At 56.3% G+C, this 24,192-nt stretch overlaps 1 protein-coding gene across 1 annotated transcript in view; it reads right to left on the bottom strand.

Annotated features, from left to right (window-relative positions):
- LOC114485017 (inositol-tetrakisphosphate 1-kinase-like) overlaps positions 1–24,192 on the bottom strand; it is a 70,171-nt gene that overhangs the window by 9,094 nt on the left and 36,885 nt on the right. The window contains exon 2 of the mRNA XM_028485191.1: positions 14,390–14,515. Coding sequence (XP_028340992.1) covers positions 14,390–14,497 — 108 coding nt within the window. The 5' untranslated portion in view covers positions 14,498–14,515. The remainder of the gene's footprint in view (positions 1–14,389; positions 14,516–24,192) is intronic.

Raw genomic sequence — 24,192 nt, 5'->3', positions numbered from 1 at the left:
GATCCCACATGCCGCGGAGCGGCTGGGCCCGTGAGCCACGGCCGCTGAGCCTGTGCGTCCGGAGTCTGTGCTCCGCAACGGGAGAGGCCACAGCAGTGAGAGGCCCGCGTACCACAAAAAAAAAAAAAAAAAAAAAAAGAAAGAAAAAGAAAAGCATCTCGATTCTAGCTATAGCCAGGATCACTCAGGTTCATTCTTTAAAAAAAAAATTTTTTTTAATTTTTCATTATTTATTTATTTACATAAAACAAAAAAGACTGGGTACTTTTACGTGGGCACACAGTTACTATGTGGCGATGTTGAACCTTTCCTCAAGCACCAAGTCATGGAGGTTTAGTGGAATGAAAACTATACTGGGAATCAGAAGCCTTAGAATCTTAGCCTCTTGGTGTCACTAAATAATTTTGTGATGTGAAAAAAATTTACATTTTCTCCGATCTAAAAACCTACTTTTAAAACTTATGTTAAAAGGAAAAAAAGTCAGCCTTTCTCATGTTCTGCCAGGCCAAGTCTTTAGCCTAGAGGCCTCCAGCCTGGTGGTTCAGCCCGTGAGGCCAGGCACACTGCCTCTGGTGGCAGCACAAGGAAAAGCAAAGAAAAGGAAAGGCTGCAGGCCCATCTGCTTCTCCCATCACCCGAGGGTCTGCATCCTGCTTCACTCAAAGGCCCCCAGGGACCACCACACTGGGCCAGAGTCTGCATCTGTCCCCAACCCTGGATCAAGACAAACTAACACAACTGAAGACAGACACCTCTTAGGAGAGCAAACAAATGGCATGGCCGGACGCCGGAGTCCACAGTGGCCTCTGGGAGGAGGAGCCACGTGGCACCAAGGGAAGAACGCATGCCCGACGCACAGAAGGGCCGCTGTGGACACTGCCGGGTGAAGGAATGGGCCCCGTGGAGGGAGGATTAACACCGCAGCAGTGTCGCCAGCAATCCCACCTTCAGAGGCACAGTATATGCTTCTGCAGAGAGGGAGACCGCTCGCTGGGAGGGCAGCCGCAGGTGAGGACGCGGTCATGAGGCGGGCTGAGCAGAGTTTTCTGGAAGGACAACTAACAAATCCTCTGGGCAGACCACCGAAGCCTGTAATCAACTGAGGCCAGGACCCAACGTCTCTGAGGCAAAGCCTTCCTGGCACCACTCAGAATACCTGCCTGTTCATTAGAGCTTACAGAAAACCACACACCATGGAGAGTCCTGAGGAATCCCCGCTAGGCCCCAGTGCCTTGATGTAACAGTGTGCCAGGCAGCCACGGCCCTAGCTAAACCCTGGCACCCATGGCTGTTCAAGAATCATAGGCTGAGGGTCTAAAGAGGCAGCCGGATCTGGCATAGGGCTGCGCCTGGAGATCCCTGCAGCTAAACCTTGAGAGTAGAGGCTCCCAGGAGCCAAGAGAAGGTTGTGGCACCATCCAGTACATACTAGGGGCAGGACCGCTGAGTCCAGCCACACAGGGAGCCATCTGCAGCCCACTGAGCTGTTCAGTGTGCAACCTGTGTAACTGTCCCTGACAGCCAGCCAGCCAAGGCTTCTGCCTTCCAATCACTGGCAGACCACCCCTTTCAGGCCAGCTGCAGCACCGGGGCAGTCCCGACCCCAGCACCAGGACCCTGAGGCACTGTGAAAGTTAAGGCAAAGGCAGAGTCTAGAAATCTGGGTTCAAGTCCTGGAATCACCATTAACTTTATGTGTGCTTCTGAAGGTCACAAGTTATTTGTATCTCAGTTTTCTCGTCTATAAACAAGAGAGTCAGAATAATGTATTTTTAACATCCTTTCTGACTTTTAAGTTCTAGGATTCCTTGATTCTGTGACATGCTAAACAAAGAAAGAAAGCTCTTTGGGGCCTGATGGAGCCAGACTGCTACATGGGAGCCCAGGGCCTGCTGCCCCCGGGCAGGTGCACGGCACTGTGACTGCACAAGACAGCTCTGGCAGGGTGGGAGGACACAGCAGAGGGAAGAAGGCCAGCAGGACGGGCGCACGAGTGACAGATAATGGCTCCATGTCGGGGACAGACACCCACTCACTAGCTCAACCAAGCCCATACACACCCTGAGACTGTCCTTTGCAGTCACCAGATGACTCTCTAGTCCTCACAGACTCAGCCTGGCGTGAAGACGGCATGTCCTCACCTACTACCGCTTCTCTAACTCTCCTCAAATGGCTCCCGGTGACAGCTGGGCTTCCCCACCCAGCAGACGCCTTGGTCTTAAGCAACCCTCGTTTGTATTCCAGAGAGATCTCAGGTGTCTGTGCACCCAGCCTGAGGCCTCCCAGAGAGCAAGAAACCAGGGAGGGGGACAGCCCCTGATGGGTATGTGTGTGTGTTTGGGAGGGAGGGGTTCACCTCTTCAGCCTCAGAGCGGCCACATCTCACCCACCCTCACTGGGGGCTCGTAAGTGGACAGAGATGAGGGGGTGACTGGTGATAACAGAACAGGGCAGGGTTGCCATATGGGGGTGCGGGTGGGAGAGCGGGGAAGAGGAGGGGAGAGAGGGTTTCTGGAAGCCAATGACGTAGAGCCACAAAGGGTCACAGGCATGGGACACGTGAAAAGACATTCCAAAAGCAGAGGCATGGGGCGAGGGGGCCCGCGTGGCTAGGTGGACGTAGGTGAAGAGGCAGCTGGAGACAGACCAGCCAAGGGGCTTGGACTTGATCCTAAAGCAACAGGGTCCTGAGGCGGGGAGTGACGAGCCAGCTCTGAGTTTGGCGGTGACCTGTCTAGCGGTGTGCAAGGCTGAGGGGCCGAGCTCGGAAGGGACGAGGCCTGGGCAGCGTGTCAGGTGCAGTGCTGGCCTTGGGGGCACGTGCACCGGGCTTCGCCGTTCAGGAAGGACTGAGATGCTGCCTGACCTTTGGCACAATGCTGTCTCTGATCTGGCAGAGCTGCTGAAAGGAAAATGACGATGCAGTCTGCCCCCATTTTGCTCTTCAGACCCGTTATTTAAACCCACGAGCTCAGGCCCGGGTGGTCAGGCCCTTGCAGCACAGGGAGTACAGAGGAGAAGGGTAGGGTGTGCGTGAGCACGAGACAGGAGCAAGGTGGCCCAGACACTGCCCCGCCCAGGGCCCTGAGTGCCCCACGGAAAAAAACAACAGGATGAGGAGGTGACTGCTAGGGTCCCGGCACTCTCCGATTCTCTGCAGCTTGGCCAAATTCAACTGATTAGAAACACCTCCCAGAGTGGTGGGACATGGGCCAGCTCTTGCTTGGAGGGAGTGTTATTGGCCCAACTTCTATGGAGAGAAATTGGGCAACAGCCAAAATTAAGACTACATAAATTCAGCATTTCTATTTCTAGGTATTTATCCCACATAATTCCATACGTGTGCACCCAAAGATATATGTACAAAGATATTTAATCGCTGCAGCACGTTTCCGAAACATGATCAGAAATGTCCTAAGTGTCTACCAGTAGAGAAATGGTTAAGAAAAGGATTTAAGGCCATTTAATGGAATACTATGCAGCCATTAAAAAGAATAAGGCAGCCTGAAGGAAGGACTGATATGAAATCATTTCCAAGAAAGATCACACAGAATAATGGCTTTGTGTGAGGACAGGAAGACCGTCTTTGCTCATATGCACACGAAACTCCCCTAACAAGGCTCCAGGCTGCTGCAACCATGGCTGCCCCCAAGACGGGGATGCGCTGGCTGGGCAGCAGGGGTGGGAAAAGACTCCTTGAATTTGCCGCATGTGCACGCGTTACCTACGTCAGATGGCAGAGAGCCAGACGGAGGGGACATAAGCAAGGCCACGCCTACAGAATCCACCAGAACCACAGTGCATGAACAGGCTGGTAAAACTCACTGTCCCGGGGGCAGAAGGTGGGAGAAACACTGGAGCGTTTGGGAAGCTTACCGGGAGCAGAACACCAGCAATAACCCCCCACTGTCCCTGCTGGCGAACAATAGTCCCAGAACCAGGGGTTCAGAAAAGACAAGAAGAGGTTGGAGCACCCAGGCACCAGGCTCTAGAATGAACTGGATGTGACCTGCGCCACTGACGGAGCAGAGGGAAACCCCTTCCAGATTGGGGGGGGGGGGGGAAGCAGAGCACCTGTGGAGGCGGGGCTGGGCCCGAGCAACCTGGGTGTGTGACTCGCACACCCGCCCCAGTGTGCCCGCCAGTGGCATCCAGGTCACAGGCACCCCCATCCCATCCCCAGGCCGGATGCCACCCATGACTGTCCATCCGCCGGAGTCATCTTCCCAGACGGTCTGCGGTGACACGCGCCTCGCTCAGCCATCTGGGAGAGAAAACCGGGGTCCCCGTGGGGACAACACACTGTTGTTGACAGAGCTCACAGAAAGTCCACGAAGAAAAGCAATCCCATCAAAGTGTAACCCCGAACCGCTGAGGAAGAGGGGGCGGGGAGGAAACCGGAATACTTTACCATCTGAGACAACAAACACCTTCTCCCCCGCTTCCAGGCCCCCGACTAGAACAATACCTCCCTTTCTGTCCCCAGACCTCAGCACCAAACTTACGTGCTCTCCACCTCCCGTCAGCAGGAGGCTGGCAAGGTGCCCGGCCAGGCTGCGCACCTGACAAATGTCACATGCCCCGTTACAGTGCCAGGGCACTGCTCAGGTCCTCAGGCAAACAGAGAGAGACCTCGGCCACACACCACCTCTGGAACTGGGGAGGGATCTGCAGGGCTGGGTGCCAGCCAGGAGAAGGCATCTCCTCACGGCGGACACTCAACCAGGACAGGCTGGCCTTTCCACTCAGGGGTCACTGTCGGGACCGGAGGGGGTCCCAGTGGTTTTCTGACCAGCTGTCACAGCTGACAGCTGAGCGAAGCGAGAACCGGACAGGGGCTGCCTGGTCCCAGCAGCTCGGTTCCGCCCCAGCTCAGCAGCAGCCCCTCACTCCTTAAGCACCTGTCTTAACCCTGCGCGCCTTCTCCACACACCTGTTCAGGTGAGCCTGTGGAGCAGCCCCTGCCTTCAGGCCACTTCCCAGGATCCCGGCCACAGGCCGGCTCTGCCCGCCCACCCGGGGCCACAGCCCTCCAGCCAGAGTCGGACTCTCAGTTCCCAGAGCAAGCGCAGGTCTCCCAGAGGCCTGCAGGCCCCCTCTCCTGCTCTGCTGGGTGAGCAAGGTTGCAGCCAGGACTTGGGGCACCCCGGCGCTGTTGACAGGGAGAGAGGAATCGTCTGGAGACACAGCAGAGTTCGCAGTGTGCTGCTGAACTCTGGCACCCGGGGCCACTCGGGCCAGGGGAGGCCTGGGCGCCCCACCCCGGCACGAGGCCACCCCGCTTTCCCAGCCCCTGGCTGCAGGAGAACAGAGAACAGAGACAGCTACCGCTGCCGGCCGTGACCCTGGCAATGACCCCTAGTGCTGCGACAACTGTCTCACTTCCTGCTGCACACCTCAGCCCTCTTCCAAGTGGCAGCCAGTGCACCCTCGGTCCGCACACTCTCCCGCCGCTGCCGCGCTCAGCTGCACCAGCCTATTCCAGGTCCGCAGGCCTCTGCGCCCGTCTTGCCAAGGTGCCTGGCAGACGTAGCGCCCTCGCCTGCTGCGCTCCCTCCCCCTGCTCACCAGGCCTTTTAGGCCTCGGCTCAAGTGTCACCTCCTCAGAGAGGTGATAACACCGTCCCTGTTATCACAGGTCTTGATTTTTCTTCTTCCTAGAACTTCCCATAAATGGAGACTACGCTGCCTTTCCTCCACCTACTTGTGTTTTGTTAGCATCAGCCCTGCCTCCCCTATAGCAACACCCACACCCACACACACACACACCCACTCACTCATACCCTCACACTCACACCCTCACATACACTCACACACTCGCTCACTCACACACACCCACTCACTCACACCCTCACACACACTCACACCCTCACACACACACACACCACTCATACCCTCACACTCACACCCTCACATACACTCACACACTCGCTCACTCACACACACCCACTCACTCACACCCTCACACACACTCACACACACACACACCCACTCACTCATACCCTCACACTCACACCCTCACACACACACACACACACACACACACACACACACACACACACTCACACTCACACACACACACACACTCCGTGGGGACAGGGGCTGCGTCCACCTGATCTGTCTCATTTTTTGTATCTGCGATGTCTTTTAGGATTCCTGGCACACAGCAAGTGCTCAATTAAGACTTGTGGAATGAATGACACAGTGGTTATTTGATGAATGATCTCATGGATCAATGGGGAGACTGAGAGATACCGGCCAGGTCAGGGGCTGGAAGCCAGGGAGTGTGTGAGGCCTGAGGCAGGGGGCACGGACCCCAGCCAGCGTGGGAGGGGCTCACAGAAGGTCCTCGTGGCTCACTCTGTCCTTCTCCAGAGGACGGAGGTCAGCGGAGGCCCAGCCCGCGGCCCACCAGAGCAGCTTTACTCTTGGCTGGTGAGAGACTTTGTGATTTATTACACAAAGTCGAAAGAAACCACGTGGGCCTTTATCATGGGCACACAGACCACATGGGGGGGCACAGAAGCAAGTCAGGAAGTCATGGCCCCAAAGAGGCCAGGAGGAGAGTGGAAGAGACCTTCCTGCCATAGGTGTTCCTGAAATAAAGAACCCACAAGACTATAGACCTCTTGGCGGGAGTTCCCAATCTCCAAAACCCAGATACTGGTACTCGAGGAGCCCAACACATCCACAGGGCCGAACTAAGGAACCCTGAAATGATGTGTATACAGAAGTTTTCCCTGTGACTTTGGGGAAATGTATTATTAGCAAACGTTAGTATTTCTAAAACCCAGCAGACCTCCAACCCTGAGCTGGGAAATGGTGACTGTCCCCGCACACACAGAGGGACCACGGCCAGCGCGCCGGGTGAGCTCAGGCTTCCGCGTGGCCGTCCCTCCCACCGCCCCACCCAGTGCTGTACAAAGTCCAGCTCTGCTCTGGGCAGGTAACAGGCAGGGTCATAAAGTTGTGCGTCTTCCTGGGGGGCTGGCCTCCCCCGCCACAGGGAAAGGCCCTGCAGACACTCAATGGCCCTAAATGGCCCCAAGCTCCCTGGGGCAGAATGAGAGATTCACAGCCACTGCCCGCTGGCCTGGCCTGGACGCACAACGGGCAGATTGTGAGGCCACTTCCGCCATGGGAGGAGGGGCCTCGTGACCCAGGGCAGCAGTCATGGGGAGGCTGACCTCACAGCCTCCCCGGGACAGGATCTGTCCTCGGGCCAGGGCCACCAGGTCTGCCCAGCTCTGCCTCCCCTGGCCTCTGCCGGCCAACATTTTATCATCGTGTGGCACCAAACGATGTCAGAGCAATGCTAGACGGTGACCGCGAATCACTGGCTCTCAACCCCCCAGGGGTCCGTCCTCTGCCGGCCAAAGCCCCTCTGAAGCATATCTGAAAAGAGCACAAGCCTCCTTCTTACTGATTGGCTGTAGGCAAGTGATTGAACTTCCTTGGGCCTCAGTTCTCTCACCTAAAAAAATGGGGAAGTAATTCCATTTTTTCCATGGATTGATATATAAGTACCAAATGAGACGGATACAAGATGTGGAGTACCCAAGGCAGAGAGGGCCCCTTGGGATGTGCTCGGGAAACGGCGGCCTCTCCCGTGGCTCCACGGTGACGGTCTGAATCATTCCCTGGTGCTCAGGGCTCTGACCCCCGTCCAGAAGGCCCACATGCCACCAGGCACTGCCCCCAAAACAGACAGAAACTCACTTAACTTTGGATAGGGTTAGACGTCATCTTCTTAATCAGATTAGAAAGCCTCCAACAACAAAAACTGTTGTTTCTTCTACTTCCCCTCTGTGCCTATAACACACAGTACAGAGCCCCGTGCTGGCAGCTGCTCAATAAACATCTGAGGTCGACAGGGTCTGAGTCAACACAGCTGTGAAATCACTTCGGAGCCGGAGGGGTCTCCTTGGAGGCGATCACTGCTGTTCACGGCAATGGCCTTTTGGATTGGGTACCACTGCTCTCAATGCCACCGTCTTCTGCTGGCATCCTGCCATGTTCCTGGCATGGCAGGCGGGGAAACCGAGGCCCAGGTGGGTGAGCTGGTGAGGGGTGGAGCCAGGCACAGTAGCCAAAGTCCCCCTGAAGGCCACCCGGCCCTGCCTCTAAGGACAGTCCATATTTCCATCCCCCTGTCACAGAGCACAACTGTCACCGGGGGACACCTTCATAGTCACCGTCTCACTGACCTCTCTAAGCACTCTCAAGTTGGCTGCAACCGCCAGTCACAGATAAGGCTGCTAGACTATCGTCATGGTATGACACCAAGCCGACACAACTGAGTGGTCACTAAGTGCTCCAGCTGGGCAGAGTGTTTTACACGTGTTCTCACACGCCAGGCGCTAACGGTAAGAGTGGTGAACGCTTACGCGCACTTGGGGCCGAGGGCATCACGCGTGGTAACTTGCTGATGCGTCTTTTTTATTTTTTAGAAGAAAAGGGCCCTGTGTGTTGTTGTTCACCATGTTCGGCTCCCCGGCCTGCAGGCGGCTCCTACTTCCCTGATCCCTGCCTGGAGGACCCACGTGGCCACTGAAATGTTAGGAGTCCCCAGCTTGTGTCACTTTGGGGCAGACACTAAGAGCCAGGAGGAGCTCCACTGAGGTCTCTTCCCTCGGCCACCAGGACCCATCAGCAGCTGCCTGTCATCCGGGTCCCAGACGCGCGGCAGAGCTCAGCCAGCCCTCGGAGGGTGTGTGGTACGGGGTAGAAGGAGGCCTGTGCGGGGTCCCGGGAGCTGCTCATTACTGCGGCGCGGCCGAGCCAATCCCCACAGAATGGAGAGGGAGGGGTCTTGAAAGTCACCCCCTCCAATGTCCTCCAGCATCTCAGGAGGACACTGGAGACTGCAGCTACACTGCCAGGGAGCGGCGGGCCACATGCGGGCCCACTTCCTGCCCCGGGGCCGGGCCCCAGCAGATTCTCAACTCACGCCTCGAGGATCATCAGTGCTCTGAGGGCTGGACACGTGTTAACATACGCAGTCCCCCCACAGCCCTGGGAGGTGTGGACGACGTCACTTTTTATAGATGAGGGAACTGAGCACATGTCAGAGGCCAGTCTGCAAGCAGTGGGGAGGCCAGCTCTGAATCCAGGCAAGGGCTCCAGTTATCAGCACTGCTAACCACCCTGCTGGGGGCGCCCAACAGTCTGGAGGAGGAAAAAGGCAAATCTGAGGGCTCTAGACATTTGCACAAAGAGTATGAGGAGGGCTCCAAGGAAGATATACAACTGTTCAACAGACACGCAGACAGATGCCTGACATCATTAGCTGCCAGGGAAATTTTAAACCAATTCAGAACTACAAGATACCATCGCACGCCCACTAGGATGGCTAAAATCAAAGCCAGATAAGTGTTGGCAAAGATGTAGAGAGACTGGAACCTTTATATGCGGTGGGGATCTACAATGGTACAGCCACCAGGGAAAACAGTCTGGTGGTTCTTCAACCGACCACCTGCCCCAGCAATTCCACTCCTGGGTGTATACCCCCAGAGAAATGAAAACACACGTACGCATAGAAACATGCACATGAATGTTTCCGACAGCGTTCTTCGTAACAGGCAAAAGATGGAAACCACCGAATGTCCACCAGCTGGTGACTGGACAGACACAATGTGGTCTAGCCATACACCGGAATATTATTCAGCCATGAAAAGGAAAGAAGCACAGATTCACGGTACAACATGGATGAACCTTAAAAACATCATGCTGTGGGAAAGAAACCAGTCACAAAAGATGGTCTTGTCTTCTTTTTTTTTTTTTTGGCCTCTACACGTGGCCTGTGGGATCTTAGTTCCCCAACCAAGGATTGAACCCGCGCCCTCGGCAGTGCAAGCGCGGAGTCCTAACCACTAGACCACCAGGGAATTCCGAAAGATGGTGTATTATATGATTCCATGCATATTAAAGTCCAGAACAGGGAAATCTATAGAGACAGAAAGTGGTGGTCGTCTACGGCTGGGGTGGGCGGGGGGTGACAGTTAATGGGTACAGCGTTTATTTTTGAGGTGATGAAAATGTTCTAAAACTGACTGTAGTGATGGTTGTACACATCTGTGGATACATTAAAAACCACTGGATGGTACACTTTGAAAGAGCGAATTGTATGGTATGTGCATCATATCTCAATAAACTTGTTTTTTAAAAGGATAAGGGGTAGGGGGTAGGGAGCTGGGCTACTGAAATGCTACTTCCTTTCAGGTAATGATGACGAAGAACCGACGTGCAAAGTGTGCGTTCTCTGCCGACATCCCCGCGGCGAGGTAAGAGCACCCTCCCAGATCCACTTCATACAACCAAACAGCTGACGGGACGCGAGAGGTGAGGTGGGCGGGGCGTCGTCCTGCACGAGCCCAGGAGGGCCGGGCCGGACCGCTCAGAGGCTGGCCTGTCACGGCTGAGCAAGGAACGCTCAGGACCACAGAGGCCCCGGAGTGAGGAGGGGGCACTGCTGAGCCTCCAATGGCACGAGTCCCTCTCCATCTCAGAAAACTGCCAGGTTCCAATGACCACGGTGTCCCCACTGCTCGGAGTTCATCCTGCACTGGCAATTCCCCCTCCTAAGCAGGGCCTCTCGTCCCAGTTAAATCTGATCTTATCGCTCCCACCCCGAGCCTTCAGGGTGAATTCCAAGCCCCACAGCCTGGTGTGAAAAGCACTCTCTCCACTCTTACGGTCCTGCAGGCCCCCACATCCGAAGGGAGGTCCACGTGCACCCAAAAGGCGGCGCTGTCTGCCTCGTGAGCCCTCCCCGCCCCCTCCCATCTACCCACTGGAGCCACTTTCTCCCTCCCCTGACCCGCCTGGGCACCCTGCACCAGCCCCGCACCCACAATGCTCTTCCACTTCACAGACACGTAGGCATGTCTCCTACGTACCAGGCACTGTGTGCGGCAAAGGGGATACCCGGGGAGCTTGAAGCAGACGTGATCCCTGCCCCTGCGGAGCTAACCCCCAAATGGAGAGACTGGCAGATGCAACCAGTAGAGAATGACAAACTTCCAAACGGAGGGAAGGAAAGGTGCAAAGTTTTAAGGGCCCGGGACAGGAAGTGTGTCCTAAGTCAGGTAGTCAGAGAGACATCCCTGAGGAAGGGACACCTGAGCTGAGAGCTGGGGGTGGGGACGAATTCCATTTAAGGGAACGTCCTGTGCAAAGGCACTGAGGTGGAAAAGCGCTCAGAGCTTGAGCAGCTGCTGCAGGAGGGCCAGCAAGGCAAGGAAGGGGTGGGTGGGACAAGATGAGGCTGGGGAGGCGGGAAGGGAGGCCGCGGCCAGACTGCAGGCCTCACGGGCCACGTCAGAGGCTACAGTCTTCACTATCGTCGCAATGAAAAGGTGTGAAAGAGTTTTTGGTCAGGATGAGCGGGGATCAGGTCTGCGTGTCTCCTAGTTCATCACTCTGGGGTCTGCGAGTGCAGCTCCTGGTTTCCCGAGGCCTCCCCTCCGGGCTGGGAGCTCCTGTGGACGGTGCTCAGCAAGCAGTGTGCCGCTGCAGAGGAAGCTGTCCCTGTGGTCACACAGGGGGTCCAGGGGCCATTTGGGGGACACTTAACATCCTTCCAGCTAATGACGATGGGGAGAAGAGGTGACAGTTTAGACTCAAACCTCCTCCTTCCGAGCTCACTCAGGGAAACCCCAGGAAGAGCCACCTAGACGGCGCTACCTGACTCATGGAATACGGTCACCGTAACGCTTCTAGCAATTCTGGGGCGGCAGCACAAGAGCCACCCCCCTCAGCCCCCGGGCCACATCTGACAGCTGGCCCTGGATGCCACAGTGAGAAGGTTCTTGTCGCTCCCCTGAAGAAGCAGCTCTAGAGGCCAGGAGACCCTTCCACCCCCTCCAGGGGACCTCTGTCCAGGTCTGTTCCCTGATAACTGAATCTCGGGCACAGCCTCGGCGGCACCAGGCTGTCGGCTCCACGAGAACCTTGGCGCAGAAAAACAACTGAATCATCCTGATGATTCTCCAAGCCAAGCCCTCTTGAGGCCAATATTCCTTTTCGGCGGGGTGTGGGGGGGTGGGTGGGGGGGAGGTGGCAGCTTGGGAGTTGATTTCTATGGCAACCAGCTTTAGTGATCTGCATGAGCTCCAGACACACAACCCCCAACCTGTCCACAAGGGCAGCCAGAAAAAAAGCCTAACCTCTCAGCTCGGAGAATTCCTGTCCATCCCTGGGTCCTGGAGGTTTAATGGAAGCATCCCATGGGCGGAATGCTCTAGGGCTGTCAGAAACATCTCAGAAACTCATCTATCGTGACCCACACAGCCCCAGGCCACTTCCCCAGGGACCCGAGTATCGCCTTCGGTGAAGGCCCTTCGAGCTGAGCCCCTTCTGGGGCAAACCACCTTTCTCCGTTTTCTTACAACAAAATGCAGAAAGGCCAGCTTTGCAAACCCAAGCCCGGGGCCCTGCTTCCCGGTCTCTGAAATCTGAACGTCCCCCTCCCTCTCCTGACCCTGGGCCCCTCCCCGCACCTAAGCCCGTGCCTCCCTGTTCATGTCCCGAGAATAAATATTAAAACAGGAATCTGAAAACAACAGCACGGTCAAGGTCAAGTGTCAGTCTATGGCCTGGCTCTGAACTTGAATCTCGTATCTCACGCAGGGTGGGAAGGCCAGGTCAGCGCCGACAGCCCGGGGCCCCGTGGCGGGAGGATGGCCTGCGTGCTGCTGAGCAGGCCTCACCTGGCACCTCTTAGTCCCTCTCTCCACCGGCCCCTGCCCTTCTCCTCTCTTCTCCGGGCCTGTGCAAAGTGCAGCCTGTCACCCTTCTCCCCAAAGGATTGTGCTCTTCGCAAAAGAGGAAACGTCGCGGCCTTAGCAGATATCCGCTCCATGCTCAAGCACAGACGGCAGTGAAAATTTCTCCCGGAGACACTGAGGCTGGAAGGTTATCCTGAGGTCACCTCAGGCATCTGAGGGCCGGCTGCTGTGTGTGCCCTGGGTGGGACAGACTCCTGGGACCCAGCCGAGACCTCCCTGGGAAACGCAGCCGGTGGCTGAAACCCTTGAAGCCGCACGTCCCCACGTCCCGCCTGACATGCTCTCCAACCTTCTCTGCACAAGAACGGGAACACAGGGGCCCAGGTTCCCCTTCAGTGCTCAGCCGCCACCTGCCCTGCGCCGTGGGCTGTGGGTGTGCTTGCGGGGAGCAGGGGATGCGAGGCCCCCCAGGGTTGGCTGTTCCCTAACTCCCAGTCCTTTATCTAAGAAAGTAATGACAAAGGCATTAGTGGTGGGAGCAGCCGTAAGAACCCAGCAAACGTGAGACACTTCTACGTACTCAAAGACATTTACTTCTCATAGCAACCTGCCCACCCTAAGAAGTAGGACCTAGCAGCAACCCCATTTTACAGAAGAGGAAACCAAGCCTCCCCAGTTGCGTGGAGGGGTGGGAGGGGACACCAGCAGGGCCACAGACGGGCCACCGGGGCTCATGGGAAGCGGCAATCTGGCAGAGTCGGTCAAGGAGGGGGCGAGATCCACAGGGAAGTGAGGGAGGCTGAGGTCAGCGGCCCTGGACACACGGGGGAAAGAAAATGCTGTCAGCAGGAGGGCTACTATGTGGCGATGAGAGTCCCCTTTGTCCTGATAAAGAAAGACAGGACGTCAACCCTCCAGTTATCACGCACTGCAAAGCGCTGGCTCGAGCAGCCCTCCCACAGGGAGGCCCTCTCTCTCGGCTGCATTTTCACTGATAACGTGACCTTGTTTTTCATGACCCGTGAGCCGCTTTCCTGAGGAATGAATCTCGCTCTTGTCCACAACACAGAAAACACAGGGCAAGTCAGCGGCGGCAATGGCAGCACCCCCCAAGGTGGCGGGCGGGTTACCGTGGGGTCAGGACCCAGGCTACTGGGGAAACGGGGAAGGGGGAAGGGAAAAGCCAAGAAGACTTGGTCCCGGCTCAGAGACGGGCACACGGGGTCAAAGCCGTGAGCTCGGAGAGGGGTTCTCCACCAAGGCAGGACTCAGGGGCCAAGGGCAGCCGCTCCAGTTCAAAGGCCCTCGGGGGTCCCTTTCTCCAGCGGTGGCAAGAGGGTTCCGCCCCCGTGCCAACTCAACACCTGTGGCTGCGGCTGTGTGTCGCTGAGGACGCAAAGGCACGTGCGGACTCTGCAGTGCTCAGATCGGTAAATCAGGTCTCTGAGCGTAGGGGGCAGAGGGGGTTCCCACCGTGCCCTGGTTCAATCCCGTCTCGCCTCCGACGAGATCGAGGCCCCCGGCAGGGAAGTGCCCGGCCACAAGCCCATGTCTTCTTGGCAGTGGCAGAGCCGTGTGTACACAGTACATGGCAAGACAGCTCCACGGCTTTAGAAATGCACAGAACCACTCCCGGCCTTCCGTCTCACCCCTCCACGCACCTGGAACCTGTGCACCAGCTCCAGGGACTGGCTGTCGTTCTGGTCGGCTTCGAGGATGACATCGGTCAGTTTGTGGATGATGACGTCCAGGGGGCCCTGCTCCTCCATTGGCCGGCTAAGGTTCAGCTACGAGCAGGAGACACAGAGAAAAAGAACAACTTCAGCTCCTGAGCCCGCTGCCCCGTCTATCCCGCCCCCTCTGCATGTCCCCGCGGCACGGAGAGGGGGCAGGAGGAGGGCTGGCACTCGTGGGACAGGACGGGACGAATGGGATGAACCCGCTGAGGACCTGGAGCCCTCCCGGGGCAGGCCCTGTGTTCACACTTCTGTCCCCAAGCCCCAAGAGGCCCGGGACACAGAAAACACACACGTGGAATCAGAGTGACGAAGTATCTGTGGGTCAAGGGAGAGTCACTGTGAAAGCATTTACGGGCCACGCTGCAGCTGCCCTACCACCCAGGTTTTTCAGGTGGGGACACCAGGGTTCAGGGAGGTCAAGTGCAACGACTGAAGTCACACGGCCAGACCCGAACTGAGATCCAAGCGGACACTCTCTCCACGAAACTACACACAGTCTCTGCAAAGCTGTGATCTGCGCGAATCTAAGAGCTGCTGCTTTGAGAGACCAGAAGCTGGCACTTCACACTGAGATCAGGGCCTGTGATGACAAAGTGAGGGGGCACTGGGCTGCCTGGGATCCCTGAGGCACGGCTCCACTGGGGGGCGTGTTTATTTTTTCAAGAGCGTGGGGTTAGGAAGACCGGGCCCCGGGGGAGCCAGAGCTGCTGGCTGACAGACAGCATCACCTGACCCCCAAGACAGGAGCACCTGCCAACAGCCGGGGCCGCCTGACACCGAGCTTCCTGACTGGCCAGATGTCTGCCGCCCGGCACGCAGCCGCCACCAGCTGCGTGGCCCGCTCCCTTGGAGGTGATGGCGCCAGCCCGGCACCTGGCTGACCCCCCCGGGTGGCCTCAGCAGAGGCCGGAGACGGCCACCAGCCCCATCCCTGCCCTCAGCCCCACCCCCAGGGGCGCCTCCCTCCGGGATTCCTGGCTGTTTGTTTCAAAGTCATTCATAAAGAAATCACGGTGACAGCTCTAGGCAGACACTGTGCTAAAAACGTTATGTCCGTTCGTTTCTTTTCATTTTCAAACCACACAGTGAGTAGCAATCCCACAAACACAGACTTCTGAGACCTGCCTAGGACCTCACGGTGAGAAGGCAGAGCCAGAGCTGAAGCCGGGCCTGTCATTCAGCGCCTGTGCCACGCCCCATGCCTGTTCTGTGCCATGGCAGGCTGTCCTCTACAGCCACGACCACCCGGCTGCCTTGTGCTCTGGCTGCTGGCCGAGTCCGGCCATTTGGAGGCACCAGCAGAAGATGGGAGAGAAGGAGGGGAGAGGAGTCTGGGTGTTTGCTCCCACCGTCCCCACTGTGCAGGGCGGCCCCTCTCCCAAGCCCACCGCTGCCTCTAAGCTCTTCCTTCCCCTAGTCCCCTGAGGCCTGGGGTGGTGACAGCCCCCCATTCTCCGGGTGCCTCACCACCTCCCACTGGCTCCTTTGACCCTGCCCACACCTTGCCATCCTCCCTCATTTAAACTCTTTTTCCGTTAAGCCTTCGGAATGTGCCAGCTCTTTTCTGCTGATATCCTTAACTCCTCTTTTTTATTGTCTGCCAGGAAAGATATTAAGGGATTTTACCTATTTGAAAAAAAACAAAAAACAAAAAACAAAACCCATGGACTTCACCAGAAGAAAATACTGAAGAACACCGATCCTTCCCCATGGTGACTAGCCTGTGTACAAAACAGCACAAATGAGACCAGCTGAGAGGCTGCCCATCTTCTGGGACTCCTGGACGGGGAAGGAAACGGCATTTGTCCTCACAGCACAGCCAGGAGCTGGGGGTGATGGTCCCCCTTCACAGACCAGGACACCTAGAGCCCAGGAGGAAAAATGACCGGGCAAGGCCTCGCGGGTGGGAGGTGGCCCGGCTGGGGCCTGGACACACAGTGACACCAATGGGCTCAGCCCGCAGCCAAGCTGCCAGGTGTCCTGGGGCCTGTGCAAAAGCCTAGCAGCATCCCTGGGCCTCAGTTTCCCCTTGGATAAAAAACGGGAAACTCCAAGGACCTTTCCGGTTCTGTCCGCGGATTCATTATTACATTCCCATCCAACTCCACTTCCCAGAATAAAACCGAATGGGAAGGAAGGCAGAGCAGCCAGTGAGAGGTGGGAACACAGGCAAAGAACAGCTCATTCTCAGAGGTGCCACAGACACAGCCCATTCGTGCCGTAACCGCGGCTCCACCGTGACAGGCACCAAAACAAGAGGCCAATATTTTCAGACCAAGACAGCCACGGATGGAAGAGAACTGGGTCACATGGTGATGCTGGGCAGGGCGGCCCGGGCCTCAGAAACCCCATCCCAGACAGAACATCTCCCACGCAGCAAGAGGGGACAGAGTCAGCCCGAGAGGAACCTGGGGTCCCAGTGCGTTTGGGGAAGGAGGTGGGCAGGAAATGCCCTCAGCTCATGCTCGCCTGGCATCACCCAAGGCCTGTAGACCTGACAACCGTGGGCTGTTTGGAAAATAAGCTCCCCGCGTTCCCGGCCGCCCCACTGAAGGTAAACAGTTGAGTTTTGGAAGCCGGCCACCTTCCTTTGTGTATTTTCCAAGCATTTTTGTGCCAGCGAAACCCTTTCACGAGAACAGCAATCAGGACACACGTCAGGCCTGGATGGTCTCCGCTCAGCATTGCTGCAGCATCCTTGCTGGGGCCCAGGCAGAGCTGTCAGTGGCTCTAAAAGGCCCTCCAGCACCGCCTTTCCTCAAGGGACCAGACAAGCCTTGGTCATCCTGAGGGGGTCTACCCCAAGGAGCAGGCAGTCTCTCCCCACCGGCTGGGAAGGGGGAGAAGGCCCTCTGGGGCTGCATCCTCAGGAGCGGTACTCAGTAGGCTCTGGGCACACGTGGGAGAGAACACAGGACCCTGCAGAGGAGGGGACCCTCAGGAGGGAGAGGCAGTGCCACGGAGGAGGGGGCACTGCAGAGAAGGGGGACCGCAGAAGACAGGACCCTCAGGAGGGGGATACTGTGGAAGAGGGGACCCTCAGAGAGGGAGGGGGTCAGAGACGAGGGGCCCTCAGATGGAGGAGGCTGCACAGAGGGCACCCTGGGACCAGGGGAGGCACCTCAGAGGCTTCGTCTCCCAGATGCAGTGGGGATGGGGGCTCGGGTGGAAGTGAACTCATTTCAGTTGTGTCATTTTGTTTTTCTGACCACACTCTGTTTGCAGAAAAGGGAACTTTCCCAGGGACCTGTTCTCTTCCTCAGAAAGGGTCCCTCTCAGCCAGTCACAAGGTGCCCCGATGAAAGGGCCGCCTGCCGTGGCCAGAGGAGGTCTGCAGGCGCCACGTTTCCAATTCACGCCATCCTGTGAGGCCAACTCTGGATGCTGTTCTGTGAGCACTCAGAACTCGGAGAAAACAAGGGCCCCCTGTTTCCTCAGCGAAGAAGGCAGTGAGGCGGACTAGGGTGGAGGGAGGGCTGGGAGGAGATGGGACAAAGGCCCGCGGACCCCGGTGGGCTACCAGTCACCTCTGACCTCCGAAACAAGCAACCCCATCATGCCCAGGCCCAGACCCACGGTGAGCTGGGCTCCGCCTACCCCCGCCTTCCCCACCACCTGGTCGAGGAAGACAGGGTGGGATAAGGGGCACAGCAGACGCCTGGAAACCCCTCCCGGCTCCTATGCTTCTGGGCTGGAGCAGGTCACTTAACTGCTCTGTGCCTCGGTTTCCCTACTCATAAAGTGAGGATGTCGTAACTACACCTCCCAGGGCTGGATGAGAACATTCCGTTTAGAGATGTGGCACATGAGCCCCCCAGACAAGTTCCTGCTTCTGCTTGGTCACTTGTTAATGCGACAAGTGTTTTCTGGACCCCACCTGTGCACCAGGCACAGACGACGACCCCTGTCCTCTCAACTCAGGGCCTCAGGCGGCCGTAGGAGCATCTCTGTTCACTTTGGACGCAGCCCCAGCTGCCCGAGACCCTGCACAGGGCAGTGCTCTGCTCGTCTGCCAGAGCGAGCCCTCTGCCTGGGATGCCCCCCACCCCACATCCCCCTGTCCACATGTGAGCTCCTACTCATGGTCCAAGTCCCAGCTCAGAAGTTCAGTCCTTTTCCAGACTGCTGAACTCACCCCTCCCCAAACAGGAAGAAATAATGGCTTCCTCGTCTCACCCGTGTCCCCAGGACCCTCCGCACATCCCTCCAGGATTGCACTGTAACTTCCAAGTATAAAGGCATTTCTTTAACCCTCTGTCTCCTCCACAAGACCGTGAGATCCCCAAAGACCAGGGCTGGGGCTTGGCATCCCCAGGACCTAGAACCGGGGCTCCAGGCAAGAGCTCGGTAAACGTTTGCCAAATGAGCTGGCAGCTTTAAAGAACAGAGTGAACAACGCGGACCAAGGAGGAGGGACCTTCCATAGAGCAGGGTGACTCTTTTCTGCTAAGAGGGTTGAAACAGCCTCCCAGAGGAGGAGGTGTCCAGATCAAGCCATGGAGGGGAGAAGGAAGAATGGGACCTCCAGAGATGGGTGGCGGAAGGGAGGTGTAATCCAGGTAGAGGGGGCAGCTGCAAAGATGCAGGACTCACCTGCATTAAATCCTCTCCTGTATCTATCAATTCCAAATGCCTCAGGTGCCCTAAGCTACCACCTCAGCAGAAAGAGCTTTTCCTACAGCACTGGCCCCTGAATGGCACCTTGGGCAGGGCGGGTAGGGTGAGGGGTGGCCCATAACCACCCCTCTCTCATGCCTGATCTGCAGGCTGGAAGCCGAGGACCCAGCGGAAGACTCCAATGCCTAGGGGACCCGAATTCGGCTGTGGTATGAACAACTAACAAATCTTCAGTGCATTAAGCCACTAAGAATTGGGGGTCGCCGGCTCTGGCAGTCAGTCTACCCTAATACAGTCCCCAGAGGGGAGAGTGTGGATGGGGGAAGGGCGGGGGTGCCAAGATGAGATCAAAGGCAGAGGGTTTCAGCTCTCTGGAGGGTTCTCTGGGCTGTACTTCCAGCTCCCCCTTCGCTCCCAAACTCCCGCACGTGCTTCCCTGACGTGATCAATAACCAGCTAGATACAAAAGAAGCAGGTTCATCAGCGAGGCTGGGGACTCGGGAAAACTGGCTCCCACACCGGCTTCCGCTGGGGGCCATTCATCCTCTCTGGATGCAACATGCAAGGTGTTCTACCCAGAGGCCTGGGCTGCTAAAAAAAAAAATCTACACTTCTCTGAGCACCCAGACAGGCTGTAACTGACCTCTCAACCGCAAAGGCTGCAAGTGAAGCCAGTGAGGACATCAGGCAGGTGTGGTTACCATTTCACAATCATGCTCAGCAGCCGGGTCTTGTTAGGAGTGGCTGTGAAGCTATGAGGCCTGGCACATTATTTAAGCTCTGTGTCGCTCTCACGGGTCCCCAGCTCAGGCTGTTGCGAGAACTGAACGAGTTAACGTGTGTAAATTACTTAGGACGGAGCCCAATACAGAGCAAGTGTGCAAGAGCCGTGCACCGGTGCCAGGACAACGAGGCTTCTGGCCTGAAACTCAGGTTCCGAGGGGGGTGACCACACAGGCCTGTCCTCAAATGGGGTTTTCCCGGATGATAGGAGTGTCTTTTATTCTGATGGGGCAACACTTGGTGGGCTGGATAGGGGCGGGTCACCAGAAAGATCAAGGCATGATTAGATCAAGCCATGACTGCAACTTTTAGCCCCACTCCCTATCCTTTGGCGGGGGTGGCTGGAAAACGAAATTGTGCCAAATCATGCCTTTGTGATGAAGCTTTCATAGAAAATTCCACAGGTACAGGGTTCAGGGAGCATCCTGGCTGGTGAGCGCGTGGAGGAGCTGGGAGACTGGGCCGCTCAGAGGACACGGAAGCCTCTTCCCACGCACCTTGCCTGACGCACCTCTTCCACCTGGATGTTCAACTGTATCCTTTCCCATAACCCTTTATAATAAGCTGGTAAATAGTAAGTCCACTGTTTTCCTGAATTCCGGAAGCCACTCCAGCAAATTAATCAAAGTAGAGGAGGGGGTCATGGGAACCTGTGACTCACAGCTTGAGGGGTCAGGAGCACAGGTAACAACCTAAACTTGCAATCAGCATCTGATAAGTCCACAAGGATTCATCTAGTGGGACTGAGTCCTTACCCTGTGGCATCTGACACTCATCTCCAGGGGGTCAGGGTCGAAACTGAGTTAAACCGTGGGACACCCAGCTGGTGTCGCAGGACTGCGTGGTGTGGGAAAAGACCCCGACACCTGCCATCAGACGTGGTGAGTGTGTAAAATTGTGACAGTAAAGGAGAATTGCGGGAGGTGTGTTTTTCCTATTCAGTTGTGCACTCAAAAAGATCAGCTATTCCATTTCCCTATTCTTAGTCTTCACATTATTACTGACCAGTGGAAATTTCCCCTGCGTACTGTGAACAAGAGCTCAGGTGCAGACGAGAATTGGAATTCTGCAAAGCTAGGTCACTTGTCCTAGCTCATATTAGACTCCTCAGCGTGTTCACGCTGCCACATTAAAATGGACCATCATTGTTAATGATGATAAGTAGCACAGAGTCCTGACTTTGGGCCACAGACTAGCTAACAAGCACTGACCGCAGGAGGTGCAGGTGAGGACACTGGGTCACAGACAGGTTAAGTAGCCTGCCCAAGGTCATCCCATTACAGCTGCATGGGAACCTCGTCTCTCTCCTGCCAAAGCCAGACAATTAGCCACTAAGTCAAAGGGTGCCCCAGGCACCTGGGGCTTTCCTTCCATCCCTTTTCTGCCCCTCAATTCACCCCTGCGGGTGGCGTGTTTTCAGCTGTGACTTCCAATGAAAAGTTTTTGACTCAGCCAAGGTCCAGGCTCAATGGCCCTGACGAACGGCAAGTGGGCAGAAGTCTGATTTATTCCTCTGGACCCTCCACAGGTCTGAGGAGCGGGGACAGAACTGCCATACGCAACATGGAAAGGCCTCGCCAGGCAGGAGCAGGGCTCTCCTGAGAGAACAGTCAGGTCTGGTGCCTCAGGGACAGACTGCAAAAGGGTGCCTGGCCTCGGGGGAGGGAGCCCCAGTCCCGTGCTTCTTGGCGGGGTTGGTTCCAAAAGATGACAGGGGAGAGCAGCCCGAAGGCCCTTCCCGGCAAGAGCAACTCTCCCTCCCAAAGGAGCTCAAAGTGGCCCTCAGAGACCTCAGGAGCTGTGGGTCACGTGGGACTGGCCACCAAAACCTGCAGGCTGGGCCAAGCACGACGCTGGTCACCCCGGCAGCCTCTGCCCCAACACTCCCTGACCCAATGCCCCAATCTCTCAGCAATTGGTCTCCAATTACTAGCATAACAAACAACAATCTGGTTAAGGCAGACGCGTGGATAACCCTTCTCCCCCAGAAAAGGAAGGGCCAACTCGCTTCAACGGCCTAATGATGAAGGTCCCTTGCGTGCAGCTCCAAAGTTCTGGGAATCTGCAAGCCAACTTTATCTCAAAGAGCCGGAGAAGTCATTGCCTCTAGCATTTAAGACAGTGCTGGCAAAGCCTTAGTGCCGGGCTGAGCCCTCAGCAGGCCCTCCGGCAGGCACGGTGGCAAGAAGCAGTGTCAGCTCTCCCTTCCTGGAGACTTCTCTGCTCTCGGGCCCTCCAAACCCTCATCAGTCACAGCGCTTGCTGGATCCGCTTCCTCCGAGACCAACCAGTAACTGCCCTGCGGGTTCAGATCGGACTTTTCTGGGCCCCAGGCATGATGCTTACACCACTGGTGAGTTTCAGAAAAAGAGTTCTCCTTGGCCTGTGTGCCCTCGCTGAGGTCCAGGACCGTGTCCTGTTCCTCCCTGTGACCCCTGCATAGCCTGGCACAGTGCCCGGCTGTGCCAGAGACCAGCTAACATGTGCTGAAATGCTTCCCTGAGGCTAGAGACTCAGACCATCCACCCATCAACCTACCCATCCATTCACACAATGTTTATTGAGCACTTATACAGCCACCCCTCCAAGTAAATGTTATCCCCGTTGTGCACTGAGAAAATGAAGACAGAAGGACAAGGTAACTTGCCCAAGGGCACTGCCAGTGGGGGGCAGGCCCAAGGGATTTCGGACCCCAGACTCTTTCCTGCTCCTTTCCCCACAGCCGTCGCCCTCATTCTGTTTTCAGCACGCTGTCCCGGCTCCCAGGGGCCAGGACCCCCAAGGTCCCCTAGCTTAGTATGCCTACACTGTGCTCAGGGAGGGGGGCTCCACAGGGCCCATTGGAATCCCCAATCAAAGTCTTCTGCAGAAGTCCAAGTGGCCCCAGGAACAAGCTGCAGACACCCTGAGCCTGGCAGGGTGAGAAAGTTGAGGGTGTCTTGGGGCCACAGAGCAAACAAGGATACATGCCCAGGGGACAAGCAGGGTGATGTGGACGCCCCAGTTCCAGCACTAGGTCGTGCTCCCTGCAGAGAGGAGGCCTGGCCTCCACAGGGAGCCCGAGAGGCCCAAGGCCTTACAGTAGCTGTGTTCTCAGCCAAGCTAGCAGGCCACGAACTTCCGGGGGCTAGAAAGGCCGGGCTCCAACCACAGCACAAAAGAGCAAAGGAGGAGCCACCCCTCGGTCACCCGCATGGCTTCCTGGGCTTGAGTCCTGCCCTCCCAAGCAGACCATGAGCGTCTTGAGGGCCCCTGCCTCTGGGTGTCTGTCTACAACCAAGTATAATGCAGGATCGGAGCGCCACCAGACACTGACCCTCGAGGACCCAAGAGGGTAGATGAGGAAAAGAGGCAAAGGGACAACAGTCCTCCCATTCACCTCATCTGACCATCCCAAAGCTGAAAGCCTGAGCTGAGACGGGGTGAGGCTCTCCATCGGAGCTCTCAGCCAGCTCAATTCAAATGCCGCCATCCCTCTTCCAGAGCACCCCCCGACCCCAACCCTGCACCGGCTCTCACCTTTCTCACTGCACTTCCTACCGAGGATTTCAGATCAAGCACTGACTGACCTGGATGCCAACTTCCCTCCCAGATGGTAAACTTGAAGTTGGTACCCAACGCCTGCTGCATCCTCCACCCGAACGACAAGCGCGGCCAACGAGGTGATGGAGGTGTGAGAGAACGGCACTCTGCGGGCCACAGGGGTGAGTGTCTGCAGGGAGCAGAACGTGACTGCAGGATGTGCAAAAGCACATGGGGTGAGACGTGTCCCATTTGACAAACTCTCAAAACATCAAGAACGCAATAACAAATCATAGCAAGATCCTTTTTGACCCACCTCCTAGAGACATGGAAATAAAAACAAAAATAAACAAATGGGACCTAATGAAACTTAAAAGCTTTTGCACAGCAAAGGATACCATAAACAAGACCAAAAGACAACCCTCAGAATGGGAGAAAATAGTTGCAAATGAAGCAACTGACAAAGGATTAATATCCAAAATTTATAAGCAACTCTTGCAGCTCAATAACAAAAAAACAAACAACCCAATCCAAAAATGGGCAGAAGAACTAAATAGACATTTCTCCAAAGAAGATATACAGATCGCCAACAAACACATGAAAGAATGCTCAACATCATTAATCATTAGAGAAATGCAAATCAAAACGACAATGAGATATCATCTCACACCGGTCAGATTGGCCATCATCAAAAACTCTAGAAACAATAAATGCTGGAGAGGGTGTGGAGAAAAGGGAACCCTCTTGCACTGCTGGTGGGAATAATGTAAATTGATACAGCCACTATGGAGAACAGTATGGAG

This window comes from Physeter macrocephalus, unplaced genomic scaffold (assembly GCF_002837175.3).
Source record: "Physeter macrocephalus isolate SW-GA unplaced genomic scaffold, ASM283717v5 random_313, whole genome shotgun sequence".
Taxonomy (NCBI): domain Eukaryota; kingdom Metazoa; phylum Chordata; class Mammalia; order Artiodactyla; family Physeteridae; genus Physeter; species Physeter macrocephalus.
The sequence above is the reverse complement of the archived record's forward strand: the minus strand, read 5'-3'. Positions and strand labels throughout refer to the sequence as shown.